Source organism: Euprymna scolopes, chromosome 44 (genome assembly GCF_053919585.1).
Source record: "Euprymna scolopes isolate OS-2025 chromosome 44, ASM5391958v1, whole genome shotgun sequence".
Lineage (NCBI taxonomy): Eukaryota > Metazoa > Mollusca > Cephalopoda > Sepiida > Sepiolidae > Euprymna > Euprymna scolopes.
The window spans coordinates 9,007,716-9,021,288 of NC_136525.1; the positions used below are offsets into that span (position 1 = coordinate 9,007,716).

The 13,573-nt window shown below is 34.4% G+C and overlaps 1 protein-coding gene across 1 annotated transcript in view; it reads left to right on the forward strand.

The window, feature by feature from the left end:
* Window positions 1-2,335: 2,335 nt before the first annotated feature.
* LOC145268685 (patatin-like phospholipase domain-containing protein 6) overlaps window positions 2,336-13,573 on the forward strand; it is a gene marked incomplete in the record, with an annotated part of 200,392 nt that continues 189,154 nt past the window's right edge. The window contains 1 exon segment of the mRNA XM_080124191.1: window positions 2,336-2,690. Within this exon segment, the coding sequence (XP_079980317.1) occupies window positions 2,604-2,690 (87 nt within the window).

Sequence of the window (13,573 nt, forward strand, 5' to 3'; positions counted from 1 at the left end):
GCTTTGTCCATGGAATCTATTCATTCATTCATTCTTTCCTTCTTTTATTCTTTTTATTAATTTATTTTATTGTCTTTGCTTTCTTGCTTTTTTTCTGTTATTCTCTTTTCTTCCTTTCTTTCTTTCTTTCTTTTTTCTTTCCTTCTTTCTTTTATTCTTTTTATTAATTAATTTATTTATTTTATTGTCTTTTCTTTCTTGCTTTTTTCTGTTATTCTCTTTTCTTCCTTTCTTTCTTTCTTTTTTCTTTCCTTCTTTCTTTTATTCTTTTTATTAATTAATTTATTTATTTTATTGTCTTTTCTTTCTTGCTTTTTTCTGTTATTCTCTCTTCTTCCTTCCTTTCTTTCTTTTTTCCTTTTTTCTTTCTTTTATTCTTTTTATTAATTTATTTATTTTATTGTCTCTTCTTTCTTGCTTTTTTCTGTTATTCTTTTTTTTCTTTCCTTCTTTCTTTCCTTCTTTCTTTTTTTCTTTTTATTAATTTATTTATTTTATTGTCTCTTCTTTCTTGCTTTTTTCTGTTATTCTTTTTTTCTTTCCTTCTTTCTTTCCTTCTTTCTTTTTATTAATTTATTTATTTTATTGTCTCTTCTTTCTTGCTTTTTTCTGTTATTCTCTTTTATTTCTTTCTTTCTTTCTTTCATTTATTTCTTTCTTTTTAAAAGTTTCTTTCGCACCTTTGCACCTGAATGTTAGGTTTTTTGCTCTGCTCTGTTCCTATCTGTCACCAGTTTTGAATCAACTCCTAATTTCACCACCTCCTTCCTTAATACAAACAAGCAACAATAAAAAAAAAAAAAAAAAAAAAATCCAATAACATTTGTACCGAATTTTCTGCAATTTGGTTTCATCTTGTTTGTCTTGTCAACAGTTTTATTTGTGCCATTAAACGTCGAGGTACAAACTCTCTTGTAAACGATTTATTTGTTGGCGGAAATTATATGACGTCACGACTCTCAACCTCTTTCAGTTTGCGAACGATTTCATCATCTATCGATGATATTCCCTTCTTTCGATAGCACAATGCTATTTTTTTGTAGCCATGGATGATCCAATTCTTTTTCTTTGTAGCACTGGATCCAATTGTTTTATTTTTTTATTTTTGTAGCCCTAGATCCAACTTTTTTTGTAGCTCTGGATGATCCAATTCTTTTCTTTTTGTAGTCATGGATCCATTTTTTTAGCCCTGGATCCAATCCCTTTTTTGTAGCCCTGGATCCAATTCTTTTATGTAGCATTGGATCGAATTCTTTTTTAACCCTGGATCCAATTTATTTTTTTGTAGTCCTGGATCCAGTTCTTTTTTGTGTAGCCCTGCATCCATTTTATTGTAGGCCAGGATCCAATTCTTTTTTGTAAGCCTGGATTCAATTCTTTTTTGTGTAGCCCTGGATCCAATTCCTTTTTTTGTAGCCTTAGCTCCAATTCTTTTTTGTGTAGCCCTAGAGAAAGTTCATTCACCAGACGTTTGGTGAGGAGGGTGGCTAGTCTCCCTGAAGGATTAAAAACAAGACCTTCCAAAGGGAGAATGAACCCTTTTTTGGGGTCAACGGCCAACTAGTACCGTGTGTGTTTGTGTGTATGTATGTGTGTGTTGGGGTGAAGAGGGCTCCTGTAAGCCGTGGTGAAGGCAACCTTTCTAGGAGAAGCAAATCTCTGATTTAAAAAACCATAAAGCAGGAGACCAGTACCCTCATTAAGATGGTCTGCAGTTTAACTTGTTACTGGCTATCTTGTTCTTGCTTGTTGCTGGGTCTCAACATTTTGAACTGAGAGAGAGACTTAGCTGTGTCGTACAAAGAAAAGACTCTGTAACATCATCTGTATATAGATACTCCCTCAGGCATTTGTCTATAAAAATGGTCCTGTGGCGATGGAAAAGTTGTTACGCATGGAAACTTGAAATGCTGGAAGTATGTAATAATTAATTTCAATAACCCTCTTCAGTGTCATGCCTGAGTGTGAGAATTCACCGGTAGGACTAAAAAAAAAAAGTAAAGTAATTTTTGGGCTCATGGACTTTAAGTGTCTGAGGGAGTGGCACTCGTCTGACAAGACGTTGCAATCATCACCATATATATACACATATATATATATATATATATATATATATATATATACATCGATTTCTCGGTTGTTAACTATATTGCGTGCTCATCTTAAAAAACAATCAACAAGGGTTGATATGCCGTGAAACACACACGCACACACATAAATTGTCTACGAAGAATGACTGGCATATCGAGCGTAAAGCCGATAGAGTTACACCCCCTTGAATCATCACACGTTTCATCAGGCATCCGCTAGGTGTCGCCGTCAGTCGCCTTTCGTTATTTAGTAATGTCTTCTTAGATGTAGTTTGTGTTTGTTTATTATTTTCTTTTTAGATCTTAAATAGACCCCACTGGTTTTTCAGGGGGGGTTGTTGCTTTGTTTTGTTTTTTTTTTTCTTAAAAAGAAAAAATGACCCAGCGATGACTGCTAACGTTCGGACACGTCGGAATTTATACTACGATGCCTTCTTTGTACAATAAATAATTAGAAACTGGAATTAAAAAAAAAATAATAATAAAGAATCACCCCCCCCCCCCAAAAAAAAAATGGGCGACAGTGGCACCAATGCAGCCGAGGCAGGACTGGCCAGAGGTTTAATATTTGGCAACTTTTACCAAATCGAAATATCCATGGTAAGTCGAAAACTAACTACGTTTTGTTGTTTTGTTCAAAAAAAATATGCACGTATTGTTGTACCATGAGGAAAATAACGTTGTCATTTAGAAAGCCGTTCTTACTATGGGGAGGGGGAAAGTGTTTTGTAACTTTTCTGTACCTTCACCTAACATGTTAGACTTTCGTGATGTAAAAAAAAAAAAAAAAAAAAAATTATCAAAACCTTTTGATGTTTGATTTAAAAAAACAAAAAAACAAAAACTGTTCAAAACATGTTTTTATTATAAAGGTTATAATTTTATAAAAATATAAATAAAAACTGAATAAAACTTCTTTTGGTATTTCTTTTTTTATGAACTGCCCCAGCGTAGTAACCACACCATGTTAAGAACGGCTTGGGAGAGGGTGTTTATTCCTAAAGCTGTTTTTACCATAGGAGGTTTTTGGGGTGTTTATAATTTCTTCTTTTTTATATTTGCTTTAAAAAAGAAAATAAATAAATAAAAGGGTACTAGTGCAGAGAGTGATTCTCGCATGTAAATAATGTTATTTAAAAAGCCATTCTTAACATGGGGAGGGTGTTTTGTCCCTATTCTGCACTTTAACCTTACAATTGAATAAAAAAATATATCAACACTTTAATTGAACTTGGAAATACGATTTAAAAAAAAATAGCGCGGATCACTCTCTGCACTAGCACCAATAAAAGACTAGTCATCCCCACTCATCCACCTCCAAATTTGTCTGACGTCACTTTCGCCGAATAATGGCTTTGTAAACAAAGTGCCAATCTTAACGAAAGCCACAATTTAAGGTACTTATGCACTTATGTTACCGTGTTGAAATAACGTTATTTAGAAAGCCCTTCTTAACATGGGAAGGGGATGGTGTTTTGTAACTGTTCTGTACTTTCACCCAACAATTAAAGGTGCTAATGCAATGCACTTACTGATCCGCACTATTTTTTTTAATCGTATTTCCAAATTTAAAGTTTTTTTTTTTTTTTTTTTTTTTTTTTTTTAATTCAAATTGTAAGGTTAAAACATAAAATAGGTACCCCCCCATATTAAGAATGGCTTTTTAAATAATAACGTTATTATTTCAGCACGGATCAGTAAGTGCATGAGTACCCAATTTAATTATGATAATAAAAGAAATTAAAGGTACTAGTGCAGAGAGTGATCCGGACGTAAATAATAACGTTATTATTTTAAAAAGCCATTCTTAACATGGGGAGGGGAGGGTGTTTTTCAACCTTACAATTGAATAAAAAAAACCCATAAAACTTTAATTAAACTTGGAAATACGATTTAAAAAATAGCGCGGATCACTCTCTGCACTAGCACCGAAATTAAAGTTTCACGATATGTTTTAACTTGAAAATACTATTTACAAAAATAGCACGGTAACATAAGTGCATAAGCACCTAATTTAATAAAAATAGACCCCCTCCCCCCCCCAAAAAAACGGTGCTAATGCACTTACTGATCCGCGCTATTTTTAAAATCGTATTTTCAAGTTTAATTAAAGTTTTATGATTTTTTTTTATTCAATTGTAAGGTTAAAGTATAGAATAGGTACAAAACACCCTCCCCTCCCCATGTTAAGAACGGCTTTTTAATAACGTTATTATTTCAGCACGGATCAATAAGTGCACAAGCACCAAAATAAAAAAAAAAAAAAAAAAAGCGAAATATTAATAAATAACATTTAAAAACTAAAATGTTTAAATTGCAGTCATTTGAAAAACTGAAATCTGTTTAAAAAAAAAGTTTCAAACTTGTATTGATTGGAGAAAAAAAAAATTGCATATTTTGGCGACATCGATCTTAAAAAAATAAAACCAACAAAAAAACGATTGCTAGTACTTTAATGCAGAATACGGACCGTACTGAAATAACGTTTAGAAAGCCATTCTTAACATAGATGGGAGGGACTGTTTTAAAACTATTCTGTACTTTCACTTAACGATTTAATGAACAAAGAATACCATAATAAATGGATTTAACTTGAAAATCATATCCAAACTTAAACTATCCGTATTATTCTGCATAAATACCAACTTACATTTCTAAAAACAAACAAAAAAGCCTTGGAATTGTTTTATATTTTTGGCCACATTGACTTTCCGTAGATTAAAAAAAATTTAATAACGATATTAATTTTTCTAGGGAATTTAGCAGAGAAGCCACTAAACAAAAGTGGTTAAAAAAAAAAAAAAAATCGGCTTTCGTTAAGAGTCGCACTTTGTTTACAAAGACATTCGACGGAAGTGACGTCAGACAAATTTGAAGGTACGGATGACCAGCGTTGTTTATTTTATTTTTTTTCTAGCAAATATAAGAATAGTTTGGCTGTACCCGAGTGAGAGGCAGAGGCACCCATAATGAATTACGCATCGGCTCCGAACGCAGAACGTTTCAGGGAGCGTTCATTAATCTGAAATAAAAAAGAAAGAATTTTGGTGTGTGTGTCCTTGTTTATTTTATTTTTTTATTTTGCCTTGAACTTTGCGCTTTTCTGATTATTTTGTTGTTTTTTTGCTGGATATTTTTTTGGGGGAGAGTAGGCGGAGATTAGTTATTTTTTTTATTTTTGAATAAAAATATTAAAACAACAACAGTCGTGTTCTCGTCGAGTAGGTTTTATTATTCAAGAAAATAAAATGTACTCATGCAATGCACTTATTGATCCGTGCTGAAATAATGTTATTTAGAAAGCCATACTTAACATGGGGACGGGAGGGTTTTGTGTACCTATTGTGTCTTTTCACCTAAAAATTTAATAAAAAAAAAATATCGGCATATATATATATATATATATAAATATATATATATATCCAGCAAGTGCTAATCTGGACTTGTACCAATTTTCTTGTTAATAATTACCTATAACTCCGGCCCTAAAAAAATATATATCCAGCCAAAAATAAACAAAAAACAACAACAAAAAAAATAATTCGAAAAGCGCAAAGTTCAAGCCAAGATAATAAAAAAGGCCACACAAACCAAAATTCTTTCCTTTCTTTTCAGATTAATGAACGCTCCTTGGAACGCGCTGCGTACAACATAGGAGCCGATGCGGCGTAGCCACACTCGTGTACGCCCGCCAATAGTTGTATTCAATCTGTAACTGAACTTTGTAACAAATATGTTTATGAACTGTTTTTATTTTTAAATTTAACATCCGTGTTGGCATATATATATATATATATATATATATATATATATATATTAAAAACAATATATATGCCGATTGCCGCTCCCCATATGGGAATACCAAATTGGTTAAAGGGAAAGTTATTCCCAACTCGCATTTAGGTAAAAATCCACTTTCGTAAATAATTGAATTCATTCAAAACATATCACAAAAACAAATCACCTCTCTCTCTTCTATATATATATATATATATATATATATATATATATATATATATATATATATATTCATAAGTATTTTTTATATCAATTCTGTTTTTATTTTAATGTTTTTTGTTTGATAAAAAAAAAAAGCACTGCATAAACATTATTTGGGGGGGGGGGGCAGTAGTCCCTATATAAAACTTTTTTTTTTTTATATTTGTTAAAAAAAAAAAAGCTGCATTACCTCACCTTAAAACTTGTTTGACGTCACTTCCGCTGAATGGCTTTGTCAACAAAGAAGTGCGCCTCTTAACGAAAGTCAAAAATTCAAATATATAATAAAGGTACTTATGTTACTGTGCTGAAATAACGTTATTTAGAAAGCCATTCTTAACATGGAGTGGCTTTGGTAATTTTTACTTTCACCAAAAAATTTAAGATATCGTAAAACTTGAATTTAACTTGAAAATATGATTTTTAAAAATAGCACGGTAACATAAGTGCATAAGCACCTAAATGAATGTTACCAAAGGCAAGATAAGCTAATCTTCTACCTACATAAAGTTCTGTGTGTCTAAGCGTGTTTTAAAGCTTTTGTTCGGTTAGAAAAGCAACTAGTGCCAAGTTGGTAAACTAAACCGAAACAGCATCCGACAAGAACATGCCGTCTTCGGAATGTCAATGGTTCAAAAGTCCAAAAATAAACAGTATTTTGTAGTATTTTTTTTTTTTTGTAGTTGTAACTCATTTTCTCAAATTTACGTATTCAACTCAAAAGTCCGCCGCCATTTGCATTTTTTAAATACATCGGTAAACACTGTATGTTTTTCGAGCCGAATAAACACTTTACACTAAATAAAAACACTAAACAATTATCCAGTTAGATCGGGGGTTCTCAACCGGGGTCCGCATGGACCATTTCTAGGGGTCCACAGGCAAAACATAACGAAACTTATCATAATTATTATCATAATTATTATAGTTGTTGTTGAATACTTTATTTGCATTAAATTAGTTTTCATTTAAAAATAAAGCTTAATTATATAATATTTCTTCGATTATTAAAACCTCAAAATTTATATTAGTGAAAAATAGAAGATTGTCTTATGATCAATAGTTATGAAGGGGTCCACCAAGATAAAAAGAAGGGAAAAGGGGTCCATGAGTAAAAAAAGGTTGAGAACCACTGAGTTAGATAGAAAAGTAACTTATATTGCCTTTGGTAACATTTATTTTTTTTATATATTTGTTTTTTGACAACTGTTTCCAATCTTTGTACAGGTTTTTATTTATTTATTTATTTTTTGACAAATAGATGTTATCAAAGGCAAAATAAGCTGCTTAAATACTTCGTGTTTGAATTTAATTGAAAGCGTGTGTTTAGTTTGGAACACAAGTAGTGCCAAGTCTTAAGCTAGAACATGAAAAAAAAAAAAATGGCCGACAGTTATCTTGGAAGTCTCGATAATCACTCAAAAAAAAAAGAAAGAAAAAAAAAGACTGGTAGAAATCCACCCAATGTCTTTTTTGTTCGAACTGAAGACTCGCAAATTTGGATTATTGCGGACTTATCTGTGTTTGTTTTGTTTCAAGATGGCAATGTGAGATAGTCCCTTTTTGCTTACTCATAAAATTTGATTTCTTTAGTTAAAAAAGGGGTTATCCTTTACGGAGATGGTCCCGACGTCCGCCTCGTTCTGAGTTTGGGGAGGGGCCGTCTGACGTAGGCGGTGTCGAGGCAGAAAGTTACCCTAACCCTAAAATATGCGATATGTCACAGACAGATGCTTTTACAAATATTGTGAAACAAATCACAGAATTTTACAGGCTTAAATAACCACGTGGAACTATTCTAATCATGTGGACTGTTTTTTTGTTTTTAAATTCTAATTATTTGAACTGTTTATTTTGTAAAATTCTAATTATTTGAACTGTTTATTTTTTTAAATTCTAATTATTTGAACTGTTTAAAATAAAAAATAAAAATTCTAATTATTGTAATGGGTTTTTTCTCCTTAAGTTAACAACTGGGCACTTTATTGAAGGGGTAATTTTCTGCCTCGACACCGCCTGCGTCAGACGGCCTTTCCCTGAGCTCAGAACGAGCCGGACGTTGGGACCATCTCCGTAAAGGTTATCCAAAAAAGATGTTTAAGATAGTCGATGGATCGAGTTTTTAAATATGGGTACTCCTTGGGCGTTGAGTTCCATGGCGACCAGCAGAATTATTTGATGGTTGCTCCCTTAGTTCCCCCCCTCCCCAAGTCAAGGCTAATGCATGCGCACGTAACATTTTTTTTTATTTACTGACGTTGACTTAGTAACTAAAGGATTTATTGATAATTTCGTAACCCTGTATCAGAAAACACGCTATGTGATATACGTATATCTGTACGTGATGTTGCCAAGCTAATCAAAAACCTTGATTCGAGTAAAGCAACTGGCCCTGATGGTATTCCAATTATAGTACTCAAAAAACTTCAACCTGAACTAGCGCCCATACTTACAAAACTGTTTAAACGTTGTCTTAAGGAGAATAGTTTCCCATCTCCCTGGAAAATCTCATCAGTATGCCCTGTATTTAAGAATTCAGGTGATCGCTCATCCCCCTCTCAGTACAGGCCAATAAGTCTCCTGTGCGTCATGAGTAAGTTGCTAGAATCTGTGTTAAATACAGAAGTAATCAAACATCTCAACAAAAATAACCTTCTTAGTGACACTCAATATGGTTTCCGTTCTGCTAGATCTACAGCAGATGTCCTTACAGTTATATCGCATAGGATTAGCAAATCTCTCGACGGTGGCAATCTTTCTAGGGCAATTGCTCTTGACATATCTAAAGCCTTTGATAGGGTATGGCATAAAGGTTTACTTCATAAGATCGCTAGCTATGGTATAGCTGGAAAAGTCTTCTCAATTATTAAATCATTTCTTTCTGATAGGTTCATAAGAGTAGTAGTTGAGGGGCAAAAATCAGAAGCTCACAGTATTAATGCCGGTGTCCCTCAGGGATCCCTCCTGGGCCCAACTCTTTTCCTGATCTACATTAATGATCTTCCAAATCATATCCTTACATCATTTGTAGACATTTATGCTGACGACACTACCATTTATGGTACCACATCTAAGACAGTAAACGAGCAAGTACTCTCCAATTCTCTCTCCTCTGATCTTGAGCATGTAGTACAATGGGGAAAGGAGTGGCTGGTTACTTTTAATGCATCTAAAACTAAGCTTCTCTCTTTACATCATCAACATTTTAATCCACATTTGTCATCAATTGAAATGAATGGCTCTCGTCTTCAGGAGGCCTCAAGTTTTGACAAGCTTCTGGGCTTGACCATTACTCCTGATCTTAAATGGAACACGTATATCAAATCTGTTGCCAAGGCCGCTGGAAAAATGGTGGGATCTTTCTATCGATCCAGTAGATATCTCACTGCTGATGCTATTCTCTATCTATATAAGAGCCAGGTACGTCCAAGGATGGAATACTGTTGCCACATCTGGGCAGGAGCTGCTAGAAAGGACTTGTCCTGCCTTGATAGAGTTCAAAATAGACTTCGTAGCCTCGTAGGAGATGTCCTTTTCTCCTCCTTACAACCTTTATCTCACAGAAGAGATGTTGCGAGTTTGTCTCTGATGTATCGTTATTTTCATGGAAAGTGTTCAACTGAGCTTCAATCTATAGTCCCCCCTCGCCAAACTTTCACAAGAAACACTCGTCTAGCTGTAAACACTATCAATAATTTCCCCCACTCTTTATCTGTGCCTAAACCTAAACATAGATTCCATGAACAAAGCTTCTTTCTTAGAACTGCACGCCTGTGGAATTGTCTTCCGTTTTCCTGCTTTCCGGCTGACTACAATATGGTTGTGTTCAAGTCTAAGGTAAATAAGTTCTTGATGAGCCGTTCCATATAAGTTATTAAATTTACCAAATTTTCATTACTAATGATTACTATATTGACCAACTTCTACTGTACACTCTTTAACCCTTATCCTTGAGTGGCCTCTGGGCCTTGATAATGTGGTGATGCCTTTGTAAAAAAAAAAAAAAAAAAAAAAAACCCTAAACGCATGCCGGAAGATTGAAATTGGTTAATTATTGTTGTAATGAAAAACAAAAGCAAAAAGTTTCATTCAACACAACACCAAAAACACATATTAATGATAAATGATTCATTGAAATTTACTAATTTTTAAAGGGAAAAAGTTAATAAAAAAATAGTTGTTTATGTAAAAGTGAGATTTTATTTTAATATTCATTTTAAAAAATTGGTATTTTTTTTTTTTTTTTTTTTTTTTTTTTTTTTATAATTAGGTCCACCTTATAAACACCTCCAACCTACTCATGTTAAGAACAGCTTTCGGAATAAACACCATTTTTGGAGGGGTGGGGTGAAAAAATATTTGCAAAATTTAACTGTTTTTGTTGTTGGCATGCCCACCCGCAAATACTACTAAAAAAAAAAAAAGGGGGAGAGGTTCAGTGCCGTTGGAGAGAAGTAGATTTATTTATCAATAAAAGTCATTTAAACAGGGTTGAAGGTTAACGTACTGTACTTACAATAACCCTTATCCATGAGTGGCTTCCGGGTCTTGATAAGTGGTGACCACCTTGTAAAAAAAAAAAAAAAAAAAAATTGTGGAGGTGGACCTAAATGTAAATTTACCAAAAAATTATCCGCTCATGTAAATTACAAATGTTTGTAAAAGTGAGAAATTATTAAATGTTTAGTAACTTTTTTTTCTTGTAATATTCATGAAGAGTAAAACTTTTTTCCAATCTTCATGAAAAGAGTTAAGCCAACGTAAATAAATGTTTGTAAAAGTGCGAAAGGCAACGTAAGTAAATAAATGATAAATGTTACGTGTGCATGCGTTAGCCTTGACTAAGAGGGGGACTAAGGGAGCAACCATTAAATAATTCTGCTGGTCGCCATGGAGCTCAACGCCCAAGGAGTACCTAAATATGTTCTTGTAATTAAAAATATTACAAAATTGTGTCAAAAATAGTAATATATCCAAATACTACAAAATTTTATCGAATAGAAAAACAGCTATTGTGTTTTTATTAAAAAAAAAAGAAGTTTATTGCCGCTAAAATGCTAATTGTCATTTAAAGCAATTTTCCCCATATCTGCTAGATAGAGTTCAAAATAGACTTCGTATCTTGGTAGAGGATGCCCTTTTCTCTTCCCTGCAACCTCTTTCTCACAGAAGAGATGTTGCGAGTCTTTCTGTTTTAGCGTTATTTTCATCGCAAGTGCTTCTCTGAGCCGCAGTCTATGCCCCCTCCTCCTCGTCAAACTTTCACAAGAAACACTCGTCTAGATGAAAACACTACCAATAATATCCTCCACTCTCTATCTGTGCCTAAACCTAAAGGTAGATTCCATGAACAAAGTTTCTTTCTTAGTTCCATAGGCGTGCAATTCTATCTTCTGTTTGCCTGCCAACTACAATATGGTTGTCTTCAAGTCCAACGTAAACAAGTTCTTGATGAGCCGTTCCACAAGTTAACAAAGTTACCGAATTTCCATCACTTCACTAACGATTACTATATTGTCCAATTGACTACTGTACACTCTTTAACCCTTATCCTCGAATGCCCCATGGGCCTTGATAAGTGGTGATGCCTATGTAAAAAAAACATTTTTTGTATTCTACTCAATGATTTTCGTAATATTTGGATATATTACTATTTTCGACATGACAATTAAGTAATATTTGCAGATTTGTATTACAATCCAAACGTACGAAAAAGTGGTCATTCAAAAATTATAAAAAAGGTACTTATGCAGTTTTGCTACCATGCCAAAATATTATTTAAAAAGCCATTCTTAACATGGGAGGGTGTTTATAATTAATCTGTACTTTCACCTAACAATTTAATAAAAAATCTGGGCTGACGTTATCCGCCTGATAGTCAGGAACCCGAACCTTGGATTAACCACTAAGGAGGCTGTCCTATCAGTAGGTGGAAAGTACTGGGGCTGCTGTATTGCCATCTTGTGAATGGATTCTGGACCATGCAGTAGCTTCTTGTGGGGCCTCTCGATGCCATATTAGTGGGTAACTGTTACGGCTTTACCTTATGTTCTACAAAAAAAAATTCTTCGTTTCTTTTTCTCTCTTAGTTTCCCCTCTCTGTCCTGCTCTAAGCAAATCTGATGACCTAGTCCACAAATTCCAAAATTCCATCATAAGTTTCAAGAAAAGTACATGATTAAACCCGGTTCTCCAACTTCCAACGTAGACCCCCCCCCCACTACCATGTCTCCTTCTCCAACATCAGGGGTCTACGTTCTAATCTTCCAGAGGTTGAAACCCAATTACAGGAGACTAAACCAGACCTTTTCTTTTTAAGTGAAACTGGCATTGGACAAGCTATTTCCCTAGAAGAGTTTTCAATTAAAGGATACTCTAACTTAACTTCTAAATCTGACCCCCAAGATCGCCATGGGCATGGAATATGTGCCTACATTAAAAATGGCTTTCCATGTCGTAGGGACATCTCCAGAGAAGATCCTAACTTACCCTATATGTGCTTTTGGGTTGCATTAGCTCCCACTACTGTATTTATATTTACTCTCTATAGCCCCCACAACAGCAGAGTTACTATCTTTAAAAGCATATCTGAGAAAATTGACCAAGTTCTATCTGCTTATCCTTCAGCTAACATTCACGTATGTGGAGACTTCAATGTTCACAACGTGGAATGGTTGACCCACTCAAACAAGACCGATGATGAGGGGAGGTTCTGTCATGATTTCTCCATTGCTTATGACCTCACTCAGATTGTTCATGAACCCACCCGTGTGCCCGACAATGGCGGCCAGTATGCGAGTCTACTAGACCTTTTTCTCACAACTTGCCCTGAACTATGTTCAGTTTCTGTTCTGTCTCCTCTTGGATCTTCCGACCACTCTGCTGTATCAATTAAGATAAAAATAAAATGTAATAAGTCCCCAGACGTACCTCTTCATCGTACAGTATATCGATACACTAAGGCTGACTGGGATAGCTTCCGTACATTTATATTTGATCTACCTCTGCATTCCATGTTTAAAAAGGATGTGTCCTCTATAGTATCAGACCTGATGGAATGGTAAATTGTAGGTATAGACCGTTTCATATCCTCGAAAAAGTTCCAGCAAAAACCTAACAGACAGCCATGGTTCTCTCCAGAATGCACTGCTGCCATTGCGCACAGAAATCAGTTTTTCCACTGCTTCCAACGTAATAGATGTATGGAAACTAAAGCCGCTTTCAGGACTGACGGCAACCATTGTAAGAAAGTAATAAAGAACACAAGAGAGTTGTATGCTCAGTCCGTAAAGTCCAAAGTAGCTGAGCAGCGGCTTGTTTCCCACCAGTTTTGGCAAATAGCAAACAGAATCCTGAAGAGAAGCGTGTGCTCTATCCCAACTATCATCAATGGACCTGAGGTAATCTCGTCAGCATCAGACAAAGCCAAACTCTTTGCCAAGAACTTTGCAGCTAATTCTACCCTTTGCGACCAAGGCCGCCAA